Genomic DNA, 27618 nt, shown 5'->3' with positions numbered 1-27618 from the left:
GTAAAAAATAATGAAATATTGGTCTTGGTTGTATTTATCTAACACACTGTCCTAGAGAACAATATAGTTGGGTAGGCAAAACAATTATAACTGGTTATCAAAAGAATCCCAGACATAACTCTAAAGCCATGTGTTTCAAGTAGCCTAGAAGTATTTTTCTAATTATCTCTTTGTAATGGATTAGATGTGGGGTTTTTTTAGGGAGGAAAAGTCATCGATCCATGATCTATAGCTTATGGTTTTTAAATGTGACATTTTGCAGGCTTTCAACATCTCTTAGTGGTTTGGGTACTACATGGTTTCTAATGATGGAGAGGTGGGGCAGGTGCTCATAGGCAAGTGTCTCCTTAAGATAAAGCCAAAATACGTCTAAAGCAGTCTAGGGTTAATGAAAACGCTTTTATTAGAATTGCATCTTACTTAATTGCACTCCACATCTATCTTATTTGATAAAGTGACATGGCAGCAGCACTGATAGAGGCCAATGCAAGCCAGTCCAAAGCAGCCACTGACAGCTGGGAAAGCCTCCGCCCAGAACGCAGACAGACAGCGGGGTGGATTTCGCCAAGCGTCAACGGGGGCTGCAGGAATGACGGACAATATTCCTTTACAACCAGTGAGACACAAAAAAAGACACGACAATAAAAACAGGAATGGGTAAGACTGGAATGGGTAACACTAAGGGCGTTGAATACAATGTAAATGTAAATACCGAGAAGGATTTTAGGCGGGGTGAGAGAGGCTGTTGTTTCGCTTGTCTTCTAATAACATTAGAATGAATTGTTTACAATAGCGCGGAACTGTAGCCGACATTATATATATATATATATATAACGTTCATACAGAATATGCGTATTGTAACCTATTGTGTAAAACAAGCGAGGTTAGGGAAATACATGTGTAATAGAATTTGTGTAGTTCATTGTCGCACCTCAGAGAGAGAGAGAGGACATCCTTGTTCCGGGTGCTGGCGGTGATGGTGAAATATAAGCGTCTATGCCAAATATTTATGTTTGTAGGCTATAGCCTGGGACTGGGGAATGGGACGACCAAAACACGCATAGGCTATGCCTCAAATTTAGGTGGAGTAAACCTCCATGTCGGAATTATTTGTGTCATTGCGTCGAACCAGCACAGGGCAGGCCTCAGAAGAATATTCAGGAGCACTTGTTTACTATAAACGACAGCAAGCTATGGTAATACACTGATGATGTAACTACTTAATGACACATACATTCATCATATGTCCTTACGTGAAATGGAATGGAAATAACGTTCATAAAAGTGTATGTATGTTGGTGAAAGCTTAAAATACTGTAACACACCCATGATTACACACGCTATTATCCACCTGTCATTTGTCGATCCCTCACCTCATCTCAGACAGTAGGCTGGTAGATTCAGTGGATGGTGCTTTAAAAAGCATTTCAATTTTAGTATTGAAATAGATTGCACGTTAGGCGACATCAATTTGTAGATTATTTATATCTTGAAATAGGATTTTTCCCAAGGGAATACAGTAGGCCTATAGCTTACTAGCTATCTTGATTCAAAATATAATGGACACAGGCCTACTCATTATTTTATTTTCTATTGAGTCAGATTATTATGTTATAAAAATGAATCAATTAGACATGCATTCTTTCTCCAAACTCTAGGACAGAGGGAACTTTTGATAAGTTGTGTCTCTGGCATACGGTTAACTTGATTACATTGCATGCCTAGGAGATCAAGGGCTGCATTCATCCACTCTTTTGCAAGCAGTCCAAATTTGAACACATCTCACTGTATTTGGAATTAAGACAGGAGTTTGTGAAATGATCACCTTCTGGTGATGAACCATCATCACCCTGAATGTTAAATCATATGTATAAGCAATAAGCATATGACATTTGCATAGGCCTGAGTAGGCTAGATGTTCTTGCATAGAATGTGGCTTTCAGCTTTCACCCAGAAGTGAGGCATGATGTCAGAAGAAACTGAAGGACTGCTTCACTGTGTAATAGATGCCTTCACATACAACATTTGAAATGTAAAAGGATGCCAGTAGGGTATTATGACACAAAGCCATATCAGATCAAGTCACCTGGCCACTTGCTAAGATCAAGTGCAATGCTTTGTTTGAGAAGGGTGGGTCAAACCAGGCAGTAGCAAATGAAGCCAATATTTACTGAGTAAGGCCTTAACCTTTCTCATCTCTATAGTTATACTGATGGTTGACCTACTCTTGACTGGGGCCATGTAGCCTGGAAACGGAACATGATTTCAGATTCTGGTGGTATTTCAGTGAGAGCAGAACATGTAGTAATGGTTTGCATTGCTGTTCCTCAGGTGCTGCTGCAGTCAGTTATTGCTCTTGACTGAAACCATGTAGGCAGGATTTATTTGTATCTTATTCCTGTAGTTTATTTGATTAGGGACAGATACAATCAAAACATTGGCACATTGAATTAACAACAGTCAGATACATTGCACCATAACACTTTAGCCAGCTAATTTCCAATGTAGGAAATACGTGTTATTGTGTTATTCAAGTGACAGGAGAACACTAATGGTGTGTATTGCTCTTCCTCAGATGCTGCCCGTGGTCAAGGTGCTGTGGGATGGGGGATTTCCGGCCCCGCACCGTGTGGCTGGGCCACCCAGAGAAGCGGGAGCAGAGGTACCCCAGGAACGTTATTAACAACCAGAAGTACAACTTCTTCACCTTCCTCCCTGGGGTGAGTGTTAGGGTCAAACCTTCAACAGTTCATCTGCTTCTCGTTCACAAAAAGCTTGGGACATTTTTTTGGGGATCCTGCATTTTTGTTGTTGTTGTTACTGTTGTTTTTGACTCAGAAGACGGACATTTGGCATGTGGTCTACACCTCTTGGTTAGCCATCGCTGCAATAGTCTGTATCTCTATATAATCTATATTTTCCTTTTTTTTTCTTTACCTGTTTTTGTAAGTGTACCTTTTATTGACGTCTCTCTTCGTTCTTCAGTGTCATGGAAAGGATTGACTAAGGAGCATTCTAACTTTAGGATTTTCCTGACCTAATTTTCATATTAATTTGTTTTTTAGACATTTGCTCAGTCTTAAAGTCGTGTTCCTTTTTTGTATATTAAGTCACGCATTAAAAGTAGCCCAGATTTGTTTTGAAAAGGCCTCACCCTTTTGCATTGCAAATGGTGATGCTTCTGTATTTAATTTAGATACTGTTAAGAAGATTTTTTCAGACAAAGCCTCAAATCAAAATATTATTCTTGATGGCTGTGTCCTTTGCTGTGAATTGTCAACAGTAGGGGAAATACATAGAATACAGCAGCAATGAGAGTACACAAGCCTTCCCTTTGTAGTAATCTTACACATTGGTGGTAATGAAATCCAGCTAAGATATAGTATGACTGTTCCATCTATACTTCCCTGTGGGTGAAGCAGGGAAATCAAATGTCTTACTGAGCTGAGTCATATCAGTGTGTAATGTGTATATATAAAATCTAAAGTATATGTTAAGTGTGTGTGGAGATAGCCTCTAAGCACTATGCATTGAAAAGTAACTGTTGAAGACACAAAATTAGGAAATACCCAATTTGATTTCTTAACATTTATTGTTAGTTAGTTTGATATATTATCTTAGTTGATAAATTAGTGTCCCCATATTCACCATGATCAGTTCATGGAACAATGTTTACTGTTTCAGTGAAACATCTCTACTTATTACAGTAGCAGGAAAACGTACACAACTAAAACCTATTCCAAATTCACCATTGTGAAGACAAAGTCCCTGTTGAGTCTGTGTTGTACTGTTTTGTTTTGTGTTCTCAGGTGCTGTTTAACCAGTTCAAGTACTTCTTCAACTTGTACTTTCTGCTCCTGGCCTGCTCCCAGTTTGTCAATGAGCTCAGGCTAGGTGCCCTGTACACCTACTGGGTTCCGTTGGTAAGCTGCATGTGTCAAGGAATGTAGCATACTAGTACATAATATACATAGTTTATACTCATATAGAACTGAGACTGAGGTGACTTTGCTGTCAAGAGAGAAAGAAATCTAAATCTCCTCACAAATTGGCTAATTCAAAAAACTTCACATGACCCACAACAACTCACTTGAGAAAGATACGATTATCTGTTACAACTGTTAACCATGGAGGCTTGTTTTATTTGTTGTCTACCAGGGAATTGTTTTAATCATTACCATCATGAGAGAAGCAGTTGAAGAGATAAGATGTTTTCTTCGGGACAAAGAAGTGAATTCACAGATATATAGCAAGCTCTCAACAAGAGGTGAGCTTTTTTGTTTTGTAAAGAAAAATGGGTCCAGCAGCTGGGAAAGTACTTTATAATTACTATGAATTGATATGAAACACTGTTGTATTTGATCAGTTTTACAGATTGTCCTGTTTAAGCTGAAATGGGTTGGCTGTGGAGTGATGGTTAATTCAAAGCAGAGATGTAAAAGTGTACATAAGAGGGCTTGGGATAAAGTGCTACCAGCAATAAAAACCTGGATACCTCTTGTGTTTTCCATCACTTTTTCCCTTTGATGTGGCAGCTTGTTTTACCCATAAACACAATGAATGGTTGCTTCCATGATAGTGGCCCCAGTGTCTTACTGCATGGCGGGAGAGACCCAAGGGCATTTACCATTTACCCAGCAATTTATTTGATAAAAAAATAGATCATTTATATTATTCATCTGTTGTTTTTTCTCTCTCAGATATTGTATATAGATAGTAACGGTTTAGGGAAGTGTAAGTCCAGATTTTGTCTGCTCCATCAGATTTGGATGCAATGTTTTTGAAGTCCCATGAACTTAAAGTATATCAATATTAATGTGCTTTAATGCCTTACATATGCAAAAGCCAGGGGTCACAGCAAAGGGTAGGGGTCAGTGACCCCCCTCCAAACAATTTTGCCTGTTCATTCCAAATGGAATGAGAGAAAAGGCTCAACTCCCCCAACATTCTTGCAGATCTGCATGGAACATTACTTTATCTAATGTAGTGGAAGGACATATCTAACAACAGTACACCATTTGGTTTGTAACTGTGAGGATACACTTAGATATAAGTAGTGAAATGAATAGTGTTCAGTATGAGCATGAGACACAGGGAGCATATGACGAGTTGGGTTTTTACTGTGTCTTTGAATGACATTAATGGTACCAGGATGTCTCTCCGCCATAAATTCTGTCAAATCCATGTGAACGTTTATGTGGATTTTTACTTGTTTGTGTAGTCCTGTCGTATCCCTCTCCTTAAAAAGAGAAAGAGAATGCCATATGATAATGCATAACTGAGTTCCAGATCTTTAGTTTAGTTCATAGTGCCTTATGAATATAACAACACATTCGATTTTGAGTCTTAATGTTTCAAGTTATAATAGTAGCAGTACATGGTTGTGTATCATGGTTATGTAAGCTAGACAATATAATTATTTTGGGTGATCTGAAAATGACTATTGAGTGTTAATTGCAGTTTTGATTTGATCTCTTAGGCACAGTGAAGGTGAAAAGCAGTGGGATTCAAGTCGGAGACCTTATAATTGTGGAAAAGGTTTGTATCAGGTCATAGATGTTGCCTGAACTGCGTCGATGAATAGGCTTACTACTTAACAGGATCGTCAAGTTGCCATTTATATGACAAACAATAATGAGTGCCTTGTTAATCTCCTGTGCTAGAATGGTGACTCATGTGAAAGGAGTTAGTAAAGATTTTGTAATCTTGTGATCAATGCTGAGCTTCAGTCTGTCAAACTCAAACTGACACCAACTTTAAATGCTCTTAATTGAATCACAAACCAAAATGAAACAAACTGTTATGTATTGATACCATCAGAAAGTTGAATGACACACTGTTAACAGTATGTTGTTAAAGTTATCTTGGTAATTCTTCAAACAGACTTTCCACCCTAGTTAGCAGTTGCTTCTTGCTATCTGTTTTATTGCTCTTTTGCTCCTCTTGTAGACAGAGTGAATTCTCTGAGTCTTTCTACATGAAATATGATAAGTGAGTCCTGTCTTCAGTTACCAACTGAGAACTTCTTTCTGAATTGCTCTGTTCAACACAGCTGAAGGATAGGTCACACATGTTGCTCTGCACATTCCCATGACTATTGAGAGATTAACATTTTCTTGAATTCAGAATTCTTATCTTTTTCGTTTCATCATCTTCCGAAATTAGATACATTTTTGAAAAAGAAAAAATCTTTGTAACAGTCAATTTCATGAATCTTTAAGTGCCTTAATATATCTGTACGAAACCATCAACTACTTAGAAATAATCCTGCCCAGCTCAATGTTTTGAAGTCTGACATGATGAATAGCATTGGGAATTCATCTTCCAATAACTCTGACCAGGTCCCATAGTAAAGAGACTGGGTCAAACAGAGTGTAAAGCCCGGTTAGGGTTCCATTTAAAGTCAGGCAGGATGATTTGCTGGAGGGCTTACTATTTTGACTAGCTTGATGCAGGTAATTCGGCACATTAAAGCAAAAGTAGTTTGACTTCTACAGTTAGAGAAGGTGCAGGGGGCAGGAATCAGGATGTAGTTGAAGCCATGTTTTTCTTTCTGTCTTTCCCTGTAGAACCAACGTGTTCCTGCTGACATGATCTTTTTAAGGACCTCTGAAAGAAATGGTAAACATCTGCTGGTCATTCATCCAGATCTCCACAACAAGACTGTTATAGGGGGGGAAATGGCATGTTTAAACAGGCGGCGAGGTGCAAGGATTAGCCCTGAGCCTAGACAGGAAGTGGAACAATGTTTAAATTGTAATTGGGTCCAGTAGTAGGCTATCTTTCAAACTGTGGTCACTGGTCACTGAATTTCCGTTTAGGATATGTGTGATGGTGATGACGGGTGTGGTAGCCAGAAGAAACATGGATCCAGATTCCCATTGTCAATTTTTGTCTTTTAAATCACAAGTTAGTCCTAATGAAAGACTTCACCAAGACATGCAAAACTGAGTATAAAAAGAAAATCTAAAATGCAAAGACAAAACCGGAGATACAAAGATGGCCCTTAATCTGAATAAACAAATGTGGAATTTCACAAGATTTGTTAAAGTGATGACTCAAACACTATGCAAAACAATGACCTCTGCAACATGCTTGTTGACTGCATAGAAAATATATAGGGCACATTTGGAGTGCCATAGTATCAGAATATAGTATCTCAATTTGGAGTAGTAACTCAAACTAGATGCATGCTGGGCTTAGCTTTCCTGTGGGGGAAGAAAAAACAACAGCTTTGTTTTACTGGAAAGAGTGATTGGTTATCTCTGTTACACATGGAGGCCATTAGGTCAATTATGAAGAGCCTATAGGCCCAGGGTTCTGAGGGGACTGGGCTCCAGGCAGGATGACGCAAGCAGGCCAGGGGGGGAAGGGCCAGGGCCAGGGTGGGTGGATGTATCTCTGCCCCTGCCCCTGGTTGATCCCCAGAGTTAGTAATTAGTAGTAACTATTAGTAATAAGCAGATGTTTAAACTTTACAGATGCTTGTAAGCAGTTTAATTTTAAATAATAGCTCATCGGTTGACAATTCCTATGTTATGTTAAAAAAAGATTAGTTTGTGGTTTTGAATTGAATGTACCAAGTAAGGCAATTTGAGATGTTTGTGAAAGAAATATATTGACAAATTAAAACATTATCAGAGATAGAGAATATAAATGAATAGGCCTAAAGCTCTGACAAAATGTAAAAGCCTATCCAGTGGCGCCCCCTAGAGGTGAATGTCTATCCATTCTAGATCAGCTGCTCATGTTCTCCTCTCTTCTCCCAGGCTCCTGTTTCCTGCGTACTGACCAGCTGGACGGAGAGACGGACTGGAAACTGCGCCTCCCAGTGGCCTGCACCCAGAGACTGCCTACTGCTGCGGTAAGTCACCAGATGGCTGTGAGTCACTGTAAAACATACAGGCAGAACTGCACCATCAGCACAGGGACCATATTGAGGACACTTACTTCCTGTGTCCATAAGGGCAGTACACTGTTTTGTAAGCCAAGGTGGATACAGTAATGCTGCATCTCCTCTTTATCTGCTTGTGTGACCATAATCAATTCATCAACTGCCCTCTCATTGTATTTTTTCATTATTGATGCAGGTAATTTGGTCCAATTTCAGAATTCGTAGACTTTTTGATATTATGACATCCTGACCTAATCATTGATTCACATGAATCTGATTCTGATTCTCTCCATTGTTCTTATCCCGTGTTGTGATCGCTCCCCCAGGATCTTCTCCAGATCAGATCTTACGTGTATGCAGAGGAACCAAACATTGACATCCACAACTTTATTGGAACTTTCACCAGGGTGAGTGTTTAACCGGTACTATTCTCTCTCACATAACGATACCTGGGGAACTTTCATACAAGACGATCCTCTCCTGTTTTCTCAGTTTCTCTCTTACTCTGTGCCTCTATGTTCTGCCCTATATCCTGTAGGAGGATGGAGACCCTCCAGTCAATGAGAGTCTCAGTATTGAGAATACCCTGTGGGCCAGCACTGTCATCGCCTCCGGTAAACACCAACTCACCCAGTGACTTTCTCCACTCAAGCAGCTAATAATGAGGGAGTTATTGTAACAGCCCCCAGTCCCCCCCCCCCCCACACACACACACACACACACACACACCCCTCCCCCCACAGAGCCGCAATGAAGCGTTACTTCCTCCTCTGTTGATGCACTGATGATTTGTTCTCCGTCCCACACACAGGTGCAATCAGACATTTGGTCATGTAGACAGTTCAAGACCAGTTAACCATAAAAAACATGTACATCTCCCCTAAAGGAAAAGAGACTGCATAGAGATTCCGTAGTTCAATGTGTAACATATGGTAGTATGGCTATTAGGTTGTTTATTTCTACTGTCATTATATTCTGTATTTGGAGAAAAATCCCCTCATATTAATAAAAGTCCATTAACCTGCTGCTCTATACTGGTGTATAGATGGTGTATAGATGGTCCTCTGTGGCTCAGTTGGTAGAGCATGGCGTTAACAACGCTAAGGTTGTGGGTTTGATTTCCGCTGGGACCACGTATACTGAAAAATGTATGCACTCACTGCAATGTAAGTCGCTTTGAATAAAAGCGTCAGCTAAATGTCATATATTACTGGTGTGATTGATGGTTAGAGACTCGTTTGAGTTGACCTGTATTTTCTCTCACTGTAGGCACTGTGGTGGGGGTAGTGATATACACAGGCAAGGAGCTCCGCAGCGTCATGAACACCTCCAACCCCAGGCACAAGGTACACCAGTGTTAGCCACAGATACAAACCCAGTCCCAGAGTCAGTGAGAGGCAGGGAGCTTGTTTGTAAGCCCCACTGCCATGGGGAAGAAACTGTTCAGCATGTGCTACATGCAGTTGTGTTACTTAGATGTGACTTCAGGTGAAATTCTGCTTACATGTATGCCATGATTATGCCAATCTGTGTTGAGAGTGTTTTGTAGGAGCTTTACTTTCTCATTTGTGTCTGTCTTGTAGGTGGGTTTGTTTGACCTGGAAGTGAACTGTTTGACAAAGATCCTCTTTGTGGCGCTGGTGGTGGTGTCTCTGGTCATGGTGGCCCTCCAGCACTTCGCCGGACGTTGGTACCTCCAGATCTTCCGCTTTCTTCTTCTCTTCTCCAACATCGTTCCCATCAGGTGGGAATTGAATACATTGTCTGTTTCATTTCGTCAACTGAACTCATTTGTCAAAGTCAATGTAGAGTGGATCTTCTGGAATTGAAAATGTAGTATCCCTTGTTTTTCTTACCAGTTGCTTGCGTACATATAAGATGGTCAATTTAGAATCATTGCTGTGCAAAAATAATTTTATAATAAATAAAATAAAATAAAGAGTCTTATTTTTGTGCTATGTGTGAACTTTGCGGGCAGCTTGCGTGTCAACCTGGATATGGGCAAGATGGTTTTCAGCTGGATGATCAGGAGAGACTCCAAGATTCCTGGTACTGTGGTCAGAGCGAGCACCATACCTGAGCAGCTGGGCCGCATCTCCTACCTGCTGACTGACAAGACAGGTGAGAGGCAGCTACAGTCAGGTGTATGAATGGGAAAGAGTCAGAGCTGAGAGTGTCCCAATGAACTGTGAACGTACACAATAACTTGTAAGAGGTGAAAGTTTAGGCCTATGGGAATGAATTTCAATGATCTAAGATGATCTAAGAAAATTCAGATGATCTAAGAGAATGAAAATGTGCATCAAACTGCTATTAGAAAATATTGGGAGAGAATGTATGATGCCAATGCTTGTAGGTTGCTCTAGATAGATAGATAGGTAGATAGGTAGGTACTTTATTGATCCCCGAGGGGAAATTAAGGCGTTACAGCAGCTCACATCACAAACAACAACAACAAAATAAAGTGACAATAGAATAATAGAATAAAATAGACATCTGAAACTTTATATACAGTAAGATTTAGTATGATTTCCAGTATGATTTAACATCCCCCAGCCTGACTCTGATCACCCCGATCAAGCCAGCCGGAGGAGGAGTTGTACAGTCTTAGGCAGAAAAGATCTCCGATAAGAAAAAATCTTAGTGCAACGTGGTTGTAATAATCTGTTGCTAAAGGAGCTTCTCTGCTCTGCCACAGAGTCATGTAGGGGATGGGAAGGATTGTCCATGATTGCCAGGAGTTTGGTCCTCATCCTCCTATTGGCCACCTCCTCCACAGTGTCCAGGGTGATCCACTAGAAGGAGTGAACCCATCATGTATGGAGTAGTGTGAGAGATGATAGTGTTGAAGATTCACTCAAGTTGCAGCCACCACGACTGTGCTAGGTCTCGCCTGTCCCTGGGGTTTTGGGCTGTGTGCTACTCTCAGAGACATGCTACTTATTGGATGCTTAAATCAAAAGGAGCCTGAAGGCTATCATCTCCACACAGCACAGCTGAACACCTTTAGCAGAGCCGTCCTCAGGAACTGGGCTTCAACTCCCATTTACAATTTTTAATTTACAACCCTCGGACCCAGAAAAATGATTTTCCCATCCAGAGCGTGATAAGGGGGGTGGGGTCTTGGGGTCAAAGGTCACTCTAATGTATGTGCAGGGCCTCCCAGGTCATGAAAATACTGCTGAGAAAGGCTTTTAAAGTGAGTGCGGGGCACTGATTGGCATGGAAATGGTGTTTGGTTGAAAAAGCTACTATCCTTTTCTTGTGGTGCTACAAGTCATAACTTCCTGTTTAAGCCTATGGATATACTTTGGGCCTTTTTGTTGATACTGTAGGGTATTGTTCTGACAAAATTCATTATTGTTTCACCAAATGTTTTGAACTAAGATGGTTAAATGTTTTAATGAAATATTTGATTCATTGGCCCTGTACCATTATGGACTTGCATTATGGTAATATGTTCAACAGTAAAAACCATCGTTGTATGTTTCCTACAGGGACTCTGACCCAGAATGAGATGGTGTTCCGACGCCTCCATCTCGGAACTGTGGCGTATGGGATGGACTCTATGGATGAGGTGCAGAGCCACGTGTTCAGTGCCTACACACAGGTAAGGAATAGACATCAGTTCATGCAACTCTTCCCCAGGTCTTTGCTGCAAATGAGAATATGTTCTCTGTCAACATACCCGGCATGATAAGTAAACATGTTCCTCTCTGTATCATTCATGGAGACAGCAGGACTTACAATGCGGCGGAAAACCAACAGAAAACTCAGTCACACATTGTTATAGAAACATATCAGTTTGTGATTATTGTAGGGTTGAATGCTTCCCGACCTCAAATGACTCTCTTTGTACCTTTGACACCAGAGGTTAGTGGAGCAGGAAACAGGATTACTCACTCACGAGCCCAGCACTGACTGGACTCGCTAATGACGCTACCATTAACCCCTAGGAAAGACAGAGGCTAAGAATAGCACTGCCAAGATGCACAAGCTAATTGGTCATATTTCTTCTTCACACATCTGGTTATGTTTACATCAGGGGAGGCTGGTGGAGGTAGAAATCGGAGGACGGGCTCATTGTAATGCAAACACACCTGTTTGATACCATTCCTCATTTCATTCCATGCGTTACGATAAGCTTGTCCTCCGATTTCTACCTCCACCAGCCTCCACTGGTTTACATGCCCCTCTCTCTCGCTGCCCGTCGTATGACTAGCGTATGACTCAGCCAAGTGAGTTTGTGTGGTTGGCATTGAAGAACTTTAATAAGGTTGCCATGGTTTTAAGGCAGCATTCAGGTAGATCTCTCTTCTTCCCACATACAGAATTATTGCATATATTTGGTGACAAACCTAGGATTGTTTGACAAGCAAGGGCAACGTTGTTTGAGCTGTTTATTCTGTTCACTTCTTTTTTCAATGTTAGACCTCACAAGGAAAACCTTGACAAGAGTACGATGCTTCTAAACCTTTTCAGCACAGTATTCTTTTCTTCTTCCTCCTATCCTCCTCGCAGCCTGCCCATGACCTCCCGACCTCCAGAGCTCCTGCGGCCACTAAAGTACGCAAGACCATCAGCAGCCGTGTGCACGAGGCAGTGAAGGCCATCGCCCTGGTGCACAACGTTACACCCGCGTACGAGTCCAACGGCGTGACGGACCAGGCCGAGGCGGAGCAGCACTACGAGGACACGTGCAGGGTGTACCAGGCCGCCAGCCCTGACGAGGTAGCTAGCTACACAACCGTAACCACTCCCCCCTGTGGGCAGTGGGACAGGGCTGGCGTTGGGGTCCACTGATCGCTCCAATCAACGTAGGAAATAGAATTGTAGTCCTATGGACACCTTTTTTCAATTCAGTAGGTAGGAAATGGACCCCAACTCTGTAGTGTAGGCACTATAGACCAACATGTTTCAAAATGACCTGTTAGAAATATGAGAGTTTTAGAGATAATTGTCTCAAGGCCAATTACAGTAGTGACAGTAGCATAGAATCCAGTAAAAAAAAAAAAAGGAGAGTTCTTGGTTTTGTCGTTCTTCCTATTGATGTCTTCCCTGCCTGCTGCCTTTGAAGGGAACCTTGAAAAGACAAATGGCATTCCGCATGGATGTGCTTGATCAGTATGAATCCTTTGAACTTCAGGAAGGGGCCTGTGAAATTCCGCTTGATCCATTTCCCGCAGTGTAAATACGGATTTCCTTAATGTGCTCCCCAGTCCAATGGACGTATCCCCCCTCCCAATCTCTCTGTCAATAATAGATATTTGACCTGATTTGGTTTCTTTATGGTGATTTTCTAATTGTATTCTCAATTTCATGCCGTGTAAGCATTTTATGGCAGGATTATGTCACTGAAGTTCCTGTTCCATGAAAATTAATTGTGACTAATAGAGGAATTTCCTAGAGGTAGTTAACAATGTCAGTGTCAAAAGCTTCACCTAGATATGTTTCTATTTCCGCCCTTGTTTGAATCTCTCTGCTACAGTGCAAAAGTATATTCCATCATCTTGATATGATCTAGGCTCAAAATTCAGTTGACTTTCTTATGGCTGCTCGGTGCTCAGGAAGGCTAAATATAGCTATGGTTGCCTGCTAGTGTCAGTGGTCAGGATGCCAGTGACAGTTGGATGCATGGTTTGTAGTACCAGAGACCTTTATTCTCTAGCTTGTTTGTACTGGGGAATGTGATACCAGACACCAGATTGAAGTTTGTATACAACAGATAAGCAGAGCCAGACTTTTTATGTTTCCAGCAAATGAAATGAAGAGTGCTGGTGGTTGTGTGCGGTTGCTACTTGCTCAGTTTATGTTATTAGTTATCACATCTCCTTATCTATGCAACTTTTTGATATTCAAAATGGGATATATGTTAATATATGGAAAGTCAAATTAGTGTCATGTGGCCTATTTCCAGAGTGATCCATCTAAACAGGAATCTTGAACTGTCACCTCTTAAATCATCTCTTTTTAAACAAATCGGCCCAGATGGGGCCTTGACTCAAGCCAATTGGAAGCGGCAGATCCAGCTCAGCCACAAACGTTCGATCCTAGACATTCTCATTGCTGTTGCGGTGTGGGCCGATTCACTGGATGCCTCAGAAGTGAATGTGCCCAGACTATGACTAAGGCGAGGGAGGAGGTGGCTCCCGCCCAAACTGGATGACAAACACACAGAGTAGTCACAGCGCTGCTGACTTTCTGTTTGGCTTGACAACGAGGAGAGCTGGCTGCAGCTCATACAAATCTGGGATTCAGATTGTTCAGTGACTAGTCTTATCCAAACATAGTCACAAGTCAAATATTAGCATAAAGAAGTAGTACTCTTCTTAACTGAAACTGCCTTGTTTTGTGACTGAACGTGGGGTGTGTTGTCCTGGTTATGTTGTGGAAGATTGTGATAATTGATCAACTGATTATTAATGCTATATTCATACTTTCAATTAATAATATGATATATTGGATACTGATCATTTGACCTTTACACATACATATGTATAGTGAACTTTTGACTGGAGACTCATGTTGACTTTTTCTGGCTACTGTTGTTGCAATAACACATTCCTGAGCATATGTAGGGGTGAAAGGTTACCTGATTGTATATGGAAAGGTGAAAAGTTACATCTGGTTTTAAGATTGAGAGGTGAAAAGTTGGGATCAAAGAAGTGATTTGGGAATAAAAAGGCTGCCTACAGAGGAGATCTTGGATTTTTTCTCTGCCCTGAGTCGTGTGTAGAGCATCTCTCTCTGTGCATATGATTTTGGTGGATTGAAAAGTTTCTGTCAACTTGGCATAATAAAATGGGCTTTGGTTTCATGATTACAGAATATGTGGTACGCTAGATTGTGACTAACCAAGAAGAACTCAAGTTTGGAGGGTTTTTCCTCCACAAGGTCTCTGCTGTCCACTTGGCTCTCTTAACAATACGTTAATGGATGTCATCTGTGTTGCCTTATCCTTATGTGCCTTTCAAAAGAGACCAGAGAAGAGGGCTGTGTCTTGTATAGCAAGATTTTTAAAATGATTATCTCCCTAGTTTTTCAATCAATAGCCTAAAGTGCTGAAAATGCTTTGGTCATCGATTTGTACTGAATTAGAACTGTGCACTTCAAGCTGTGCTATTCAATGTGATATTTCCTGTCATATTCTGTTCTGTTAACCTATGTCTCTTTGGTCGACACGTGCATCATTGATGAGAAAGGTGAAGGTGTACCATTAGAATTCTTGTTTACACAGTCTGTTGTATCCATCGACTCTTCGATTCCATCTCTTACCAGTACAGATGCAAATGAAACTGTTTCAAAGCAGTATATGTATTTAAATTAATAAAATGCTACAGTAGATGTGATATGAGAACAATACATGTCCATGTTCCCTCCCTAACTGGTCTAGAGCTCTATAACCACCTATTAACCATTGTGTCTCCTTCTCTGCTGTGCTTTGCTAGGTGTCGCTGGTGCAGTGGACTGAGAGTGTTGGACTGACCCTGGTGGGGAGGGACCAGTCCTCCATGCAGCTGAGGACTCCTAGTGGACAGATCCTGAACTTCACCATCCTGCAGATATTCCCCTTCACCTACGAGAGCAAGAGGATGGGCATCATAGTTCGAGTGAGTGCTAAGAGATTCATAATATGGTTCGGAGGTTATCAAGGTATGATTTGCACTCTCATTTTCACAGGTGTTTGCAATCCTGAAATGATTGTCGATGAGGTTTTGCATGGAGATGTTTACGTGTGATTGCAAACCAACTGTTATTTACGACCAACTGTACATCATGCAGGCCAACAGAGAAAACTAAGATAAACATAAAATATTCAACGTCAAACATCTAAGACTTATCTGAGAAAGACATAACCCTGCTATGAACTTTATGACTAAGCCTCCACGCATGCACCGATGACTAACTATTGTTGTTGGCTTGGCTAGACCTGCTAGACCTCTGCTTCAGGAAGCCTGGGACTCACTCTTGGCTTCCTCAAGATAATATTTTCAAACACTTTTGAGATCCCCAGTGAATACCAAAATAAGTTTCCCTTTCTAGGCAACAGACCATAATGAACTGCATACCACACCTTTACCCGGGGTCCCCAGGTTTACTAAGCACTGAAGAAAACCTTATAGACTTAACATAGTGGGGCATACTGAACATACATCAATGATGAATGTGAACATTTCTTTTCCAGGATGAGTCTACAGGGGAGATAACATTTTACATGAAAGGTGCGGATGTGGTCATGGCAGGCATCGTCCAGTACAACGACTGGCTGGAAGAAGAGGTACGAGTATGAGTATGTGTATGAGTTTGTACGTTTGAACTGTCTGACGTAAACGTTTTGGTGTTTCTCTCTCTCTCAGTGTGGAAACATGGCCAGGGAAGGCCTGAGAGTCCTGGTGGTCTCCAAGAAATCTCTGACCGAGGAACAGTACCAGGACTTTGAGGTAAGCAGCCCTTCATTGTGTAGCTGTCATCATCTTCATCCATAAAGGCCTGAGACTGTGTGCCACGGGACCGTGTTGGAACCGACGCCAACAGGAAGACAGGGTCGTTTAGACGGAGAATGACTCCTGAGTAACCACCTTTTGAGATTTCAGTGGGTTGTGTTCCATATCTGTTTGGCAATCTCACTGGTGAGGAAAAGAGCAGGAGGGGCCCATGTGTGCCAGAGGCTGGAGCCAATGGCAACCTTGTTGGCTTGAGTGGGCCTCTGTAACAACATCCACTCTGCACCAGGGGAGGCTGGTGGTGGTAGAAATCGGAGGACAGGCTCATTGCATTGCATGGAATGGAATGATCGGAGTCTTTGATTTTGACATTTGAAAGCATATGGGTTGACTCTTGGTTCTTTGTATAGTCCTCCCACTGATAACCAATATTTGGATAACTTTAGGCTGTGTTTTGTCCATCAATTTACTATATTATCATGTGCCACGCCACTATCTTTATGAGCCCAATGCTTGAAAGATAAGAACAAAATACAAAAATACTATAAATCGTCTCTCTTAACAATACACACACTGTTGAGGTGTTGTCACACCCTCAGATGTCCTCAATATCTTCTCACCTGCCAACAACAACAAATACAAAAGCTAAATTGTTTCCACAGATACTTTCATTGTTATTAAATGTCAAAGTGTGTTGTTTGGTGCTTGGATTATCCCCATACACATAGACACACGCGCACACACACACACACGCACACGTGCACACACACACACACGCGCACACACACACACACACACACACACACTGTCTCTCCCTATGCAGCCCCAGGCCCATTACTGGGGTGTGTAATTGTGTGAGCGGGTGGGCGGTGGATGGGGGTGAGTCACTAGCTCAGTGAGTCATATAGTTTGTGTTCCTGTGTGAGTCACCCAGATTGTTTTTGCTTTATCTCACTCTAAAAATTGCCCTCTGAGCTGGAGACGGGTGTTTGCCTGCTGATCGCTGCTGTTATGGCTCTAAGCGCAACAAAAACATGTAATTCAGGATTGTCTGCATTGGATACATGGATACAGTTATTTGCATATGTAACCAGTGTTACCCCATACACACCCAACGTACATTCCTATCCTCCTGTTCCCTGTCCCCAGGCCCGGTACGTCCAAGCCAAGCTGAGTGTCCACGACCGCTCTCTGAAAGTGGCTACAGTGATTGAGAGTCTGGAGATGGAGATGGAGCTGCTGTGTCTGACAGGGGTGGAGGACCAGCTCCAGGCTGACGTCAGGCCCACACTCGAGATCCTTCGCAATGCAGGCATTAAGGTCAGGCCATGGCAAAAACATTGACATACAGTATACTCTACTGTACTCATACTGTATGTGGAAGGTGTAACGATACAGCAGTGATTCTCTAACTAGACTTTTATTCAATATTTGGCAGATGTAACAGCATTTTTGTTTGTGTTTTCATTTCTATGGATATGCAAACATGGTGAACAGTTGATCATTTGTCTCTGGATTTTGTCAGTAAAGTATAGTGCTGTCTGATTTCTATCCAGGTGTGGATGCTGACAGGAGACAAACTTGAAACAGCCACCTGCACTGCCAAGAACGCCCATCTGGTCACCCGCAACCAGGACATCCACACCTTTAGATCTGTGAGTGAAACAAGCGAGATAACCCTTTCCTCTTCAACCACAGAGGGACGGTTGCCCGGACACAGATTAGGCCAAGTCTTAGATTCAATGGAGATGCTTTTTTTAATATCGGAGTGGGTAGGCTCAATCTGTGTCCAGGAAACTGTCTCCTCAATGTTAAATGTTGAGTGTGAATCAGAATAAACAGGCTTAGCATACAGGGGTCATCCAAAGATCAAGAGGACAGTTTCCTGCCTGTGCTGCCCTTTTGGACGTGTTTTTTTAATTATTTTTTTACGTTGGTTATGTAGTCCCAGAGCCACGCCTCTACGGCCGGATCTACAGCCCAATAAATCACCTCTCACCATATGGAGCATCCAAGTCGGTGTCAACCTAGAGGCAGGCACTGTGAACCAGAGGAGAGCCCAGCTGAACCACTCCCTCAGGGAACACAAACAGGGGCTCACTTCCTAATTTGTTTTGCAGGTTTCTCTAAACTAAACTGCACAATTGCTTTGATAGTCCCCTTGGCTTAGAGTGGACTTCCCTTTTGGCCTTTTGCCAGTGTAAAAAAGGAGAGCTTGCCTTAGGGAAGGTTACAACTTGCGCACAAGCGTGGTTACTGGAAGAGGATAACAATGGCTGGCACAGCATGAAAACAGCCCTCTACATGTCCCAGTGGGTAGGGGGCTGTGTTCAGTGGACCTATAGCACAGGCATCTGGAGGGGTTTCCTGGTGGACACACATTGCATGGTCTGGATTGACGTCTAAGAAGTCAATAGCAGAATTATAGCTATACCAGACCATGATATTGGTTGACAGATTGATGCCTGCCGGTTCAAATCCACATTTTTTGCATTTTGAGTCCATATTTGAGTTTGACACAGTTGAAAACAGGAACTATGAGGTGTTATATTTAGTGTTTTTAACTTTAGCTTTATTCTTATATCAGCATGAGCATGATAACTAGTATAATTCTTCATTAGAAGTCGTTGTCAATAGAAGGCCACAAAATGAGCCATGGTTCTTCAGCTTCATTTTCTCATCCTTATGGTTTTTCACTTTCCTTTGAAGCGTAAAGTCATATGTTTAAGAGTCGATGGCCTGTGGCTTAAATGCATAGACACTCACTGGGGGATAACAGTTGTTCAGTTACTCTAGTCCTGATGTGGATGACAGTTACAATAAGAGGAGCGGCTACTGCTGCTGTGGGTTAGATAGCAATCTATATGCTTCTGTGAACCAGACAGTGAAACTATGTGTGTGTGTGTGTGTGTGTGTGTGTGTGTGTGTGTGTGTGTGTGTGTGTGTGTGTGTGTGTGTGTGTGTGTGTGTGTGTGTGTGTGTGCGTGTGCGTGTGCGTGTGCGTGACCCTAGGTGACAACGCGAGGAGAGGCCCACCTTGAGCTCAACGCCTTCAGGAGGAAACACGACTGTGCTCTGGTGATATCAGGAGACTCACTGGAGGTAAGCGCTCTCTCTCTCTCTCTCTCTCTCTCTCTCTCTCCGACCACTTAACGTCTGTGTAAACCAAGGTAATGTGGTTGTTTCTCAGTGGGTGCCTGTGGTATTCAGAAGTGTCAAACCATGGCAAGAGCCTAACTGTAATAGGCTACAGAGTTGTATCAGTGATAAAGGTGGATAAGCCACGCTGGTCCGAAGACCTCTGGTTGCTCACCTTCTCCCCCTCTCCTCTGGTTTTGTGTTGCAGGTGTGTCTCAAGTTCTATGAGTATGAGTTCATGGAGCTGGCCTGCCAGTGTCCAGCGGTGGTCTGCTGCCGCTGTGCTCCCACACAGAAGGCTCAAATTGTCCGGCTGCTGCAGGAGCGCACAGGCAAACTCACCTGTGCTGTAGGTGAGAAACACACACACACACACACACACACAGGCAAACTCACCTGTGCTGTAGGTGAGAAACACACACACACACACACAGGCAAACTCACCTGTGCTGTGGGTGAGAAACACACACACACACACACACACAAATTCATTATGTTACATTCATGATAGAGTTAAAATGGATGAATATTACATCTCAGTCCAGATGTGTTGAATAAGGTCATTTTGAGGGCGTCACGTGCATGCTCACGCACACGTGCACGCACACACACATGTGCACACACACACACACACACACACACACACACAGGGTCTCTATGGTGAGTCACAGTCACATTTGTGCTCCTGACACTTCCATTGCTGTTGTTTTCTCTTAGGGGACGGAGGAAACGATGTCAGCATGATCCAGGAAGCGGACTGTGGCGTGGGAGTGGAGGGCAAAGTAAGAACGTCTCGCCCTCATCCCACCACTGCTCTCACTGTTGTCGCCTGGTGTTTCCTGTCGCGATGGGGCCATCTGCTCTAGAGAGGAGCGTCACTTATATCAAAGGACACTTGCTCTTGTTCACGGATGATCCCTCTCTGTCCGTAAGACAGCATGTCAAGTGTGTTGAGGAAGTGAAGGCCACAGAATGGCGTTGTCGTCCGATAGTGATGACGTGAGATGTTGACAGCTCCCACCATACAGAGTTACCTCAACTACAGCCTGTGCCTCTGACCCATTCATCCAATATGGACCATAACCACCACCTATTCACTCAGTATTGAATAGATATTGATTTAACGGTGGGAGGAACTGTCTTTGTTTACTCAATAGGCAGCTTGGCATTTCCATTTTCAGCTCCTCGCTTTTTTAATATTGTGGCTTTGCATTTGGATCCACCATTTCTTTTATAAACACTCGTAAAAAAAGTGTTATTTTGGTTGCCAATGACCTTCGCTAACCTTTCTCTTTTTTTCCCCCCATGTCTTTGACAGGAAGGGAAGCAGGCATCGTTGGCTGCCGACTTCTCTGTGACTCAGTTCAAACACTTGGGCCGACTCCTCATGGTCCACGGGCGGAACAGCTACAAGAGGTCTGCCGGCCTCAGCCAGTTTGTCATCCACAGGAGCCTCTGCATCAGCACCATGCAGGTACTGCAGGCAGGGTCAAAAAGGGGACCCAGGGGTAGTGCAACCTAACCGGGATCGAACCTTGGTCTCCTAGCCCGCGGTTCCAAACCAGCACCTAGGGGGATAGTCCTGGTAGGGCCAGCCAGTGGGGGACCCAAAGCCAGGCTACCCAGGGCGTGGTGGGGCAGAGTGGGGTAGTCAGTGAGTCAGAGCAGGGGGTTCTGAAGCTCCTTTGGGTTAGTGGGTAAGCCCTAGTGGGTAAGTATGTGACTCACTAGGTTGTAGACTCACTGGTTTGCTGAGGAGGTCCTACTCTACTTCTCCACATGTCTCACATTAAACCTGCCCACAACCGCAGCTGTGATGTGTTTGTGATGGAACCTGGCTGGGCCAACACTGCCTGAGTCTCCCATACACGTAGTAGAATGAGACTGATATTAGTCAGTGTGGTATATTAGCTACTAGTAAAAGAAATCTGCGGATCGTTTTGGGGGAAATGAAGTCACTTATGTGTTGTGGTATAACAGTGCACTCAAAGCATTAATATGAGGTGAAGAGCCAGAGGTCTGAATGATGACTCATGTATTATCTCTCTTCCTCCCCCATCAGGCTGTTTTCTCCTCCGTCTTCTACTTCGCCTCTGTCCCCCTCTACCAAGGATTCCTCATTATTGGGTGAGCTGGGCTCTTTCTGGAAAGTGGTGACTTGTCTGGATGGCATTTGAACTATGTGGTTGCCATGTTTCTTTGACATTTGATATCTGTTGAAGTATTGTCGCATGGGTTTAATGTAGAAACATTGAAAACTGAAATGACTTCAAGCCTGCTGAGTCATCGGATGGCCCTTTTGCTCAGTGGCACTGCTGTGGAATCTCTGGGAATTGATTGTACATGAAGTTTTAACTTTAAAGAAAAACTCCCATACATCTGGAGACAATGAGATCGTGCTATTATCCTGTCCTATTTTATTTTCACTATTTTTTAGCTTGTTTTATGTTGACTTCTACTGTCTCCAGTCATCACTGATGTAAATAATGGACCCATTTAGCTAATTCATTTTCTATTATTTATGAATATTTCTTCTTATAGCTACTCCACCATCTACACCATGTTCCCTGTGTTCTCACTCGTGTTGGATAAAGATGTCAAGTCAGAAGTGGCCATGCTTTACCCAGAACTCTACAAGGATCTCCTGAAGGTAACATTTTGTCTTCTTTGGCTGTGTATTGTCCTTTCCATTCCTTAACAACCATTCCACGACCTCCAGAGTAGTATATACATAAACACATTTGCTTCAAACGATGCATGTATGTGCAGTTTCCATTCAAATTCATTGTGGGTGTGGAATAATTATTATTTTTCTCATTCCTTCCTCAGGGTCGACCTCTGTCTTTCAAGACATTTCTGATATGGGTTCTAATAAGTATCTACCAAGGTAAGGAGCTTTATCACGATATAACATGAACAGAATGACATTAGATTGACTACAGTGTTGTAGTATGTTGTGTGTTTTTGTTGTTGAGGACAACAACAAATGCCTTTGGCCGCTCTCACGAAGATAGAAACTCTGCTGCTCTGCGGTGTGCACCCACCCAGCCCACACACTTTCTTCTTAATTACCAGTGGTGGTTAAATACCAGTTTATTTGTGTCTGTGGTGGTGGTGGATAAAGGTAAATAATCCAAGGTGGTTTTCCAACATGGACCATTTGTATTGAGAAGGCGTTACCGCCAGGCATCCAAAGCTAGCTCCACCCCTAAACCTTTGTCTACCATTCGCTCCCCACCTCTCCCTGTCATAACAGTTTGTTTGGCAGAATATTCCAGTTTATAGAGGATCCTTTCCAATCCTTTATACTTTGCAATTGAGTGGGCCTGGTTTCTGTGTTTTAGGCCATTGATGGGTTGTTAAGCATTGGTTCCATTACAGTTTAAGGTTTTCCATGTAGGCAATGTTTGAAAAAAATGTCTCTTAATGTTTGATGTGAATATAGTACAATGCTGTATTCAGTAGCCATATAACTATAATGCGTCCCAGGTCAGATCTGTTGGTATCATTTACATTCTCAATCCCAGGAAGCATTTGTGTCCTGTTTTAAAGGTCACAATAACAATCTACGAGAGGCGATGGGAAAAGTGTCAAAAATGATGGAAAAGTGAAAAACTCCTCTTCCTCTTCCTTTCGGGGGGGAAACCCTGCATGAAAACCGGACACGGATCCTCTTACATTTTAAATCTGAAAGATATAGATCTATGTATTGCTTCTGTGTAGCGTCTCTTTATTGTGTTGAAATCCGCTAAAAGCAAAGTGTTCCATAACAAAATAGCCATTGCCATGGTTCAGGTTGAGTGTTATGATTGCATATTTGGTCGCATGTGATCTTTAATAAACCTTTATTTATTCAGGGTGTCCAGGAGCTGAGGTTTAAGTGTTAAAGAGAGTGTTAAAGTGTTAAAGGTTAACTGTTATCTGTTAAAAGATAAACACCATTGCTGTTTGCTCACCACTGTCCAATGCTCTTGACATTGTGTTGTCTCTGTGCTCCTCAGGCAGTATCATCATGTACGGGGCTCTTTTGCTGTTTGAGTCAGAGTTTGTCCACATCGTGGCCATCTCCTTCACCTCCCTCATCCTCACTGAGCTTCTGATGGTGGCATTGACCATCCAGACGTGGCACTGGCTCATGATCGTAGCTGAGCTCCTCAGCCTGGCCTGCTATATTGCCTCGCTCGTCTTTCTGCACGAGTTCATAGGTGGGTGAACACACACACACACACACACACACACACACACACACACACACACACACACACACCTATGCACACACACATACACATTGCTGGCATTTTTATTTCTAATGCCAAGAATTCAGTTTTGGATACAGATGAGCAAAATAATGCATCCACATTTGTACCCTCTGATAGATTGATAGTATTGGGCTTTCACTGCCCTTGGAATTGTGCGTCAGCATGCAGTGATGACCGGGTCCTGTCCATTCATACTATGCCTCTGGTGTCCAGTTAGCGCTGCCTGGGCCTGGAATGTACTGCCATTAGGAAGGTTAAAGGTGAACACAGTGACAAATTGTCCAGGAGTCTCTTAGCCAGAGGCATGCTGGAGTATTGAGGAGGAAATGCCAAGGCCTGATGTTAGTTTCCTGCTCCGGCCAAGGCTCACTGCCAAGGTTCCCTTGTTTATGCAGAAACCACCACATCCAGAAAATCATACTCTGCCCATATTAATCTATGTATTGTGCAAAAATGAATGGGGTGATGGCACACCTTTGTGTTCCAATTTAGAGAGAGACAGATACACACGTACAGTACATTACAGAGGTGGGATATATATAGTATATATACAGTGCCCTGCGTAAGTAATCGGACAGTGAAGCATTATGTCTTCTTTCAGCTCTACACTCCAAAAGTTGGGATTTGAAATCAAACAGTTACCACTGTGGATGTCTGCCTTGGCCTACCAGCACGTTTGTGATTGCCGAGCTCATCAGTGCTTTATTTTTTATTTTGTATGATGTTCCAAACTGTTGATTTTGGCGAGCCTAAGGTTTGGCTATGTTTCTGATAGCATTCCTCATATTTTTTGCCTAATGATGGCTTCCTTGACTTTCATTGACACCTCTTTGGTCCTCATGTTGACAGACACCAATAGCAAAGGCAAATCTCAAGCCTAGAATCAATACTACACAGACAGCTCTCTTATTCCTGCACAAATGATGTGACGGAACACACCTGACTTACCAGAAATGATAATGCACCATGTCACAAAGCAAAAGTCGTCTCAAACTGGTTTCATGAACATGACAATGAGTTCACCGGATCTGAATCCAATAGAGGACTTTGGGATGTGGTAGAATGGGAGATTCACAGCTTGAAAGTGCACCTTCTGCAGGAATGGTGTGATGCAATCATGTCACCATGGACCAGAATCCAACATATTGTGGAATCAATGCCACAAAGAATTGAGGCTGTTTTGAGAGCAAAGAGAGCCCCTACCCAGTATTAGTATAGTGTTCCTAATAAAGTGTTCAGTGAGTGTATATCTCCAACAGCCAATGTGTTGTCCAGCTATGGATAGTTTCCAACTAACAATTACAATAAAGCTCATCTTGAGTGGTGTGACACATGCAACAGTCACACAGTTTTTCCAACCTTATTTTAGGGCTTTATGTGGGGTGTAGAGTTCCATTTTCACCCTGCAATCTGGAACACTGAGCATGATGACCTGCTTTATATGGTCTAAAGTGCCCTTTTGTATATGTTGTTTTCTCTCTGAGAGGGGACCCAGTTTTAACAGAAGTGACACCAGGGTAGACTGTACAATCAATATGAATTGATTGGATTAATATAGCTGTTGCTTAGATGTTTTTATTTCTGCTATTCAACATTATTTACATTGTATATAGCCCTATGTTGTTGAATGAAACTGTTTGAATGAACCCTCCATCCACCTTGCCCCCTGTGTTCCAGATGTGTACTTCATCGCCACGTTGTCGTTCCTGTGGAAGGTGACTGTCATCACCCTGGTGAGCTGCCTGCCCCTCTACATCCTCAAGTACCTGCGGAGACGCTTCTCCCCGCCCAACTACTCCAAGCTCACCTCCTAGAGAGCCAGGAGAGGCCACTGTCACCACCGCCCATGTCCCATGCCTCAGTCTTGCTTCTGAGTACAGGGAGAGCTCTCTGCTTGCGCCTCCCTCTCTCTCTCGTCTAACAGAGCTTGCGCTTTGACCAGGGAACTTAATGGTTGCCTGCCCTTCCCCTTTAATTTATTCTTAAAGGTTCATGTGGAAGAGACGTTGTGGGGGGGGGATGATTGTTTTGAGAAGAGAGTTGTTTTTTTTACATGAGGTCTATGAATCGATGTCCTTTGTTTCATGTGTTCGATGTGAAGCTGATGAGAAGATGTGTCGAAATGGTTTTTATTAGTGGTTGGATTGGATTGATTGACTGATCATTGGTTGAGAATGCTGTTGGTTAAAGCCTGAGGGCTGTGTTTTATCAGGGTTACAGACATAGAAACGTGTGATTCACAACAGAGGAATGTGAATAATGGACTAATAGAGGACTATCTGTTCCTCTTTATCATGTAGTGAATGAGTCAGCTACATGATAGCAGCTGAGGAAATTATAGGAATCATACAGGTTTGGTATCTTAACATTAGGTCTAGAACTGTATCAAGTCTGATTGATTTGAGAAATCCTAACTAACAATATGTACTTGACAGTCTGGAATGCAAACCGTATAATAATTATGTTTTTAGCGCTTTACGAAACACATGTATTGATGGTACTAGTGGTAGTTACATTGGAAATAGTGTGAAATAAACTGGAATATTTTTATATTTTCACAATTTTCTTTAATTTTTACAATTGCATAGTTAAATTACAGATTGTAAGACTCTAGTATTGGGAATAGCATTTCTACAGCACTTGATTCACACTTTTCTCAAATTGTGATTGCTAAAAAAAGTTTGAGGGTTTTAAGATGATGTTGTTCTGATCAGACTCATCGTAAACACACGTCTGTGAGTTTGTGTACGTGTTTGTGCGTCATTTAATTACTACACCCCAAACCAATGGAGGAGGCTTGGTTGTTTATTTAGCATGCACACACAGTCTCAGATGTTAAAGTTGTCTTTGTCTTTGTGTAAGGACGCCGAATGGTAAAGTCGTTGCTGTCTGTAGAGCATGGTCAATATTTCAGCCACAAACGGGCATTGGCTATTTGTAGCTAAGGGTTCCAATGATTACCCCGACTAGCTGTGTGTCAGCCTGGGAGTGTGTGTCCTCTCATGTGGCCACTCCTGACGACAACACAGGCCACCAACACTGGCCACATTCTAGAACTGCATGACTCACTTTAGTAGTGACCTGAAAGAAGCCATAACTGAAAATACTCTGACCACTGTCCAGCTAGGCTAACCCCTCGCCCCCTCAACCTCCAAGCCCCCACAATTCTCACTGCTACTTCTGTACTTACCCTCACAGACGACTAACACGTCTGTGGTAGAAAAGAGAACAAATCACACCTGCTAAGAGTTCATTGCCACGCAGAGAGTGAAGATATTGAATAAGTATTAGTGCACATCTGGAAAAAAAAGAATACATCACACAATAACTCTCAATTCCTATCATATAGCCACTAATGATACTACTACAATAATTATTCTTCATAATTAAAGTAATGTAAAAATAGTGTGTTTTAATCTTCCCATTTCTATTAATTTGGATGTTGAAGCATTATCAAGATGTAATGAGATAAGGTGTTCACTTGTGTCTCAGTGAATTAGTGTGTCAAAGAGAACCTACTGGGTGCCATAGATACATAATGGGTGCCATAGATACTAGATCACTGCTTCAGCTGTTCAGTTTAATTTCTCGATCGTTAATGAAAACCCCTTGAAATTGACATGCTTTTTTTGCACAGAATTATGTTTGTACTGACAACTGTTCTTTTTTGTTATAATGTAGACCTAGGTATGAAACCATGAATTGTGGTAGAATGACACTGACTGTACTATTTGATTTTGAAGTTTAACTGTAAATATCCTGTTTTATTTATTAACCTTTGTCATTTTGTGTTGGTAATTGCACTCAAATTTGCAGAACAAAAAGGGAGGATTGTGTGTCAATGTGAATATCGGTGGTGAAAAATAAACCTCATGTTGTTTTC

The 27618-nt window shown here is 42.4% G+C and overlaps 1 protein-coding gene across 1 annotated transcript; it reads left to right on the top strand.

Moving 5' to 3' along the window:
- Positions 1-560: 560 nt before the first annotated feature.
- On the top strand, positions 561-27618 carry atp9a (ATPase phospholipid transporting 9A). Its single transcript, XM_083675040.1, has 28 exons — positions 561-657; positions 2576-2720; positions 3810-3923; positions 4159-4267; positions 5480-5538; positions 6570-6621; positions 7770-7864; positions 8221-8301; positions 8433-8508; positions 9164-9240; positions 9478-9638; positions 9873-10015; positions 11392-11504; positions 12416-12625; positions 15343-15504; positions 16080-16172; positions 16252-16335; positions 17488-17658; positions 17895-17993; positions 19351-19440; positions 19685-19829; positions 20194-20258; positions 20795-20950; positions 21539-21603; positions 22018-22126; positions 22306-22363; positions 23478-23681; positions 25413-27618. Exons 1-28 carry the CDS (start codon positions 590-592, stop codon positions 25547-25549), a joined length of 3141 nt encoding a protein of 1046 aa, XP_083531166.1. The 5' UTR covers positions 561-589; the 3' UTR covers positions 25550-27618.

Source organism: Argentina silus (genome assembly GCF_951799395.1).
Source record: "Argentina silus genome assembly, chromosome: 8".
In the NCBI taxonomy this organism is placed as follows: Eukaryota; Metazoa; Chordata; class Actinopteri; order Argentiniformes; family Argentinidae; genus Argentina; species Argentina silus.
This window is presented reverse-complemented; position numbering and strand designations above follow the sequence as displayed.

What these genes read in the sequence shown, in the direction of transcription:
- atp9a (XM_083675040.1), top strand. Translation starts at nt 590, where the DNA reads ATGACGGACAATATTCCTTTACAACCAGTGAGACACAAAAAAAGACAC. An exon ending in TTCGCAATGCAGGCATTAAG is followed by an intron (nt 17,659 to 17,894) that starts GTCAGGCCATGG and finishes ATTTCTATCCAG; the next exon opens with GTGTGGATGCTGACAGGAGA. An exon ending in CAAGGATTCCTCATTATTGG is followed by an intron (nt 21,604 to 22,017) that starts GTGAGCTGGGCT and finishes TTCTTCTTATAG; the next exon opens with CTACTCCACCATCTACACCA.